At 43.3% G+C, this 4,201-nt stretch overlaps 1 protein-coding gene across 1 annotated transcript; it reads right to left on the bottom strand.

The window, feature by feature from the left end:
- Positions 1 to 2,340: 2,340 nt before the first annotated feature.
- Positions 2,341 to 3,306, bottom strand: LOC100919937 (olfactory receptor 2AT4-like). Its single transcript, XM_003764669.1, has one exon. It carries the CDS (start codon positions 3,304 to 3,306, stop codon positions 2,341 to 2,343), a length of 966 nt encoding a protein of 321 aa, XP_003764717.1.
- Positions 3,307 to 4,201: the final 895 nt, after the last annotated feature.

The raw sequence follows: 4,201 nt of genomic DNA, 5'->3' as shown, positions 1-4,201 counted from the left end.
TATAAGACTGCTTGCCATCTAGGGGAAGGGGTGAAGGGAGGGAAGGGAAAAATTGGAACAGAAGTGAGTGCAAGAGATAATGTTGTAAAAAATTACTCATGCATATGTTCTGTCAATAAAAAGTTATATATATATAAAAAAGAAAGTAGAGACTCTTTTTGTTAGTATTTTTATTCCCAGTGCTTGACACATAGTAAGCACTTAATAAATGTTTCTTGACTGACTTTGCCTTCAAGGCCTGATAGGGAGATGGCACACATATAAAACCAGCCAAAATGTGCAAATTTATGGATAGTAACTACAAATTGTTTGATGACCTATTCATTTCAGCCAGTAGCCTCCCGACCAATAAGTCCACTTGGAGGGTTTAGGGTAAACCATTGAACTTTTCAGAGTAAGAACATGAAAAAATATCCATTTTTTCCAACTGATCTATGCAGTATTGGCCCCCTTGTCTTTCATGGTTTTTGAAGACTAAAGGAGACTGTGAATAATTTCCCAATATAGAGATGGGCAACCAACAACCTGAATTACCCTCAGTGACCAAACCAGAACTGTCATCTAGGTATTTTTGCCACCTACCCCAGAAGCTGTTTCAATTCCTTGTGTATTCTCTCTCCCCCTAGGAAGAATGAATTTCCTATGGAGATTTTAAGAATCAAATTCTTTCAGAATTAGAAGGGACTTCAGGGGTTATGGAGCACAAGCAATACATAAAAGATTCCTTTGTGAATCATACTTGACAATTGTTCAGCCATTCTTTGTTTAAAGTCCTCCAATGAAGTAGGTTTCCTGACTTTATGAGTCAATCTATTCTGCTTTTTGGTCAGCACTAATGGTCAGTGAATTTACCTGACATTGAATCTTAAATCTTCCTTTGTGCAACTACTGGCCAGATTGTTAAGTCTTATCACTTCTGCCTTCGTGATATCATTAACATTTGTTCTCTTCACTCATATGGCCACCACCTGTTTGAAAAACTCATCATCTTCATCCTGGACTACTGTAGTAGCCTCCTAATTGTTCTCAAGTCTTTCCTTTCTTGAATCCATCTTCTATTCAACTGCCAAATTCATGTTTGTATAGCATATGTCTGATCATTCCATTCTCCTATTCAACAATTTTTAGTTGCTCTCTCTTTCCTCCAACATAAAATGCAAATTGCTCTGTTTGGCATTTAATGCCCTTCACAATCTATTTCCAGTTTATATGTCCAGACTGATCTCACATTGCTTCCCTTCAGTGCATTCTATGTTTCCATTAAACTTACCTACTTACCTCTTCCTGTTCATAATCTTCCAATTGCTACCTCCATGATTTATGTAGGCTAACCTCCTTGCAAGGAATGGTCTTCCCCTTCCCTCTTTCTCTTGGATTGCTTAGTTTCCTTTCAAGGTTCAGATCAAGTACCATACAAGAACCTGGGTTTCCTTCCAGGCTGTCTCCTTGCCCTGTAATTACTCTGTGTGTATATGCATGTATGTGTATGTATATGTACGTATGTATGTGTGTATATGTATAAGTATGTATGCATGTATGTGTATATATATATATGTGACTATCTATCTATCTTTGTGTTGTCTTATCTGAATACATGTTGTTTCTGCCCAGTAGCATATAAGCTTCTTGAAAGCAGGACTTTTCAACTTTTTTCCTTGTACCCTCAGTGCCTTGTGCAATGGGAGGTAATTAAAATAGTGTTTTCTTAATGATTTCTAGTTCTGTCATCCGAGTACAAAAATAAAAATATCTAATCCTTCCACATTTACTTCAGGTATTTGAAAAAAAATGGGACAGTTAGATGGTGAGTTCGAATCCCCTGACACTTTCTAGCTATGTGATCCTCAGAAAATCACTTAATCCTCTTTGCCTCAGTTTATTCATCTATCAAATGAACTGCAGAAGGAAATGGTAAATCACTCCAGTGTCTTTGCCAAGAAAACCCCAAATGGGATTCCAAAGAGTCAGACATGACTGAAAAGCCTGAAAATTTGAAGAAAAATATAATAATTTCTTAAGTCTTCTGACTAAGCATTCTCAAATCCTTTAATCCTCTCTCATATTAAGTGGTTTTCTGTTCTATTCCTCCATCCTGGTTGCCTTCCTTTGCCTTCACTTTCCAACTTGACAGAGTCCTTCCTAAAATGTGGCCGCCTGATTTGAAAACAATATTCCAAATGGGGTTTTACAGAGAGAAGAACAGCAAGACCTTCCTTGTTTGGGACACAGCCCCTCTTAGTGCAGCTTAAAATTGCATTTGCTTTTCTGACTGCCAAATTATACTTTTGATTCATACTGAGTATGTAGCCTAATAAAACTCCCAGGTCTGTTTCATATAAACTAAAAGTTTTTCAAAAGAAGAAATACTTTTAGAGAGACTGTCTTAATGGCTTCCTTTACATCCTTGTTCCTCAGCGTATAGATGAGAGGGTTCAACATGGGGGTCAAGATGGCAAAAATGACGTTGCTGAGCACATGAAGGTCAATGGCCATTTCCATCCTATAGGACACGTAGGCCACAGCAATGGAGGAGTAGTAAGTACCGACCACCAGCAGGTGAGATGTGCATGTGGAAAAGGCCTTGGTCCGGCCTTCCTGGGAGGCGATCTTTACAACGGAGACCAGGATGCGCCCGTAGGAGAAGAGCACCAGGAGCAGGGGCACCAAGGAGACAGTCATGGCAATGCAGAAGCCGATGAAGGTCTGCTGCTTGCTCCCGGCATCCTGGCAGGCAGCCCTCACCACGGCGAGGTGGTCGCAGAAGCAGTGCTCCACCAGGGCCCTGGCCGTGTACTCCAGCTGCGCCGTCTCTACTATCACCGGGGCGGGGATGATCAGGGCCATGGTCCAGGCACCCGCTGCCAGGCTGGCGTTGGCCTGCGGGGTCATGCGGCTGGGGTAGTGCAGTGGGTGGCAGATGGCCTCGTAGCGGTCATAGGCCATGACCACCAGGATGAAGGACTCCATGACCGTGAGAGTGTGGAAACTGTACATCTGCAGGAAGCAGCCGGCAAAGGAGATGGCATTGTGCTGGAAGAGGAACATGGCCAGCATCTTGGGCACCGTGGTGGTGGTGAAGAGAATGTCCAGGGCCGAGAGGTTGCACAGGAAGAAGTACATGGGCTTGTGTAGCCGGGGATCCCCAACCACCGCCACTAGGATCACCACATTGCCCAGCACGATGAGAGTGTAGAGGGCCAGGAAGATGAAGAAGAGCGGGAGAGGGGCCTCCTGCAGGGCTGGGAACCCCAGCAAGACAAAGACCGTCACAGGCGGAGGCGTGCTTTGGTTATTACACTGGACCATGGTGACTCAGAGAGCCTGTGGATGGAGACAGGGACGGGGCGCTCAGATGGCCTGCGGATAGAGATGGGGACGGGGTGCTCAGACGGCCTAGAGCCAAGATCCCTGGACCATGACTCGAGAGAGCCGTCTTCTAGTCCTAGCTCTGAGTATGAACTCCCCATCCCATGGGTATGATAACTCTTGCACTACCTAGTTATGAGAAAAGCATTTAATAAGCTTTGAAACACTAAGGAAATAGGAGCTCTTTTTATTGTAACCCAGACGACTTTGACTTCTCTATTATGTAGAATTCCCGAATCCCCCAAATACCCAGTGATACTATGCTACGTCCTGAAATGTTTCCCTGTTCTCTAGAACTCATAGGATGTCATAGACCTGAGAGATTAGTCCCTGTCCGTTCATCCCCATTTTATAGATGGAGAAACTGAGATTTAGAGAAGCTATTTATTCAAGTTCATACAGTCATAGAACCAGGATGAAAACCTAGATCTCATTCATTTCAGTGCAGAGGGTCTTCCAACATACTGTGTAATTTAATCGATGCCTGAAAGGACCTTTGATAGTCAACAAAAAAGTACTTTACCTTTTATTTTAAGAGATTAGAGCTGCCTTATATCAGGAACCAGCATAAATGTAATTTTCATAAACCTTTTTTGTTCACAGAGCGGGGGTGGGGAGGGGATGAGGACTCAACTTGGGTGGATTAGGGTGGATAGATCAACAAAAGACTGAACAGAGATAGCTTGGCTTTCCCAGGACAGGTCAGGGGACCAGCCAGCAGCAGGAAATCCCAGGATTGTCCAACAGGCTGAGTCAGAAGCAGGTAAGTGCCCTTGGACATACAAATAGTGGCAGCTTGGCAGAATCAAAGATTGACCCTGGAATCAGAAAAACT

This window comes from Sarcophilus harrisii, chromosome 3 (assembly GCF_902635505.1).
Source record: "Sarcophilus harrisii chromosome 3, mSarHar1.11, whole genome shotgun sequence".
Classification (NCBI taxonomy): Eukaryota; Metazoa; Chordata; class Mammalia; order Dasyuromorphia; family Dasyuridae; genus Sarcophilus; species Sarcophilus harrisii.
Note: the sequence above shows the minus strand (reverse complement) of the source record. Positions and strands in the feature narration are given on the sequence as shown.

Excerpts from the sequence above, each read along its gene's own strand:
- LOC100919937 (XM_003764669.1), bottom strand. The coding sequence starts at position 3,306 with ATGGTCCAGTGTAATAACCAAAGCACGCCTCCGCCTGTGACGGTCTTT.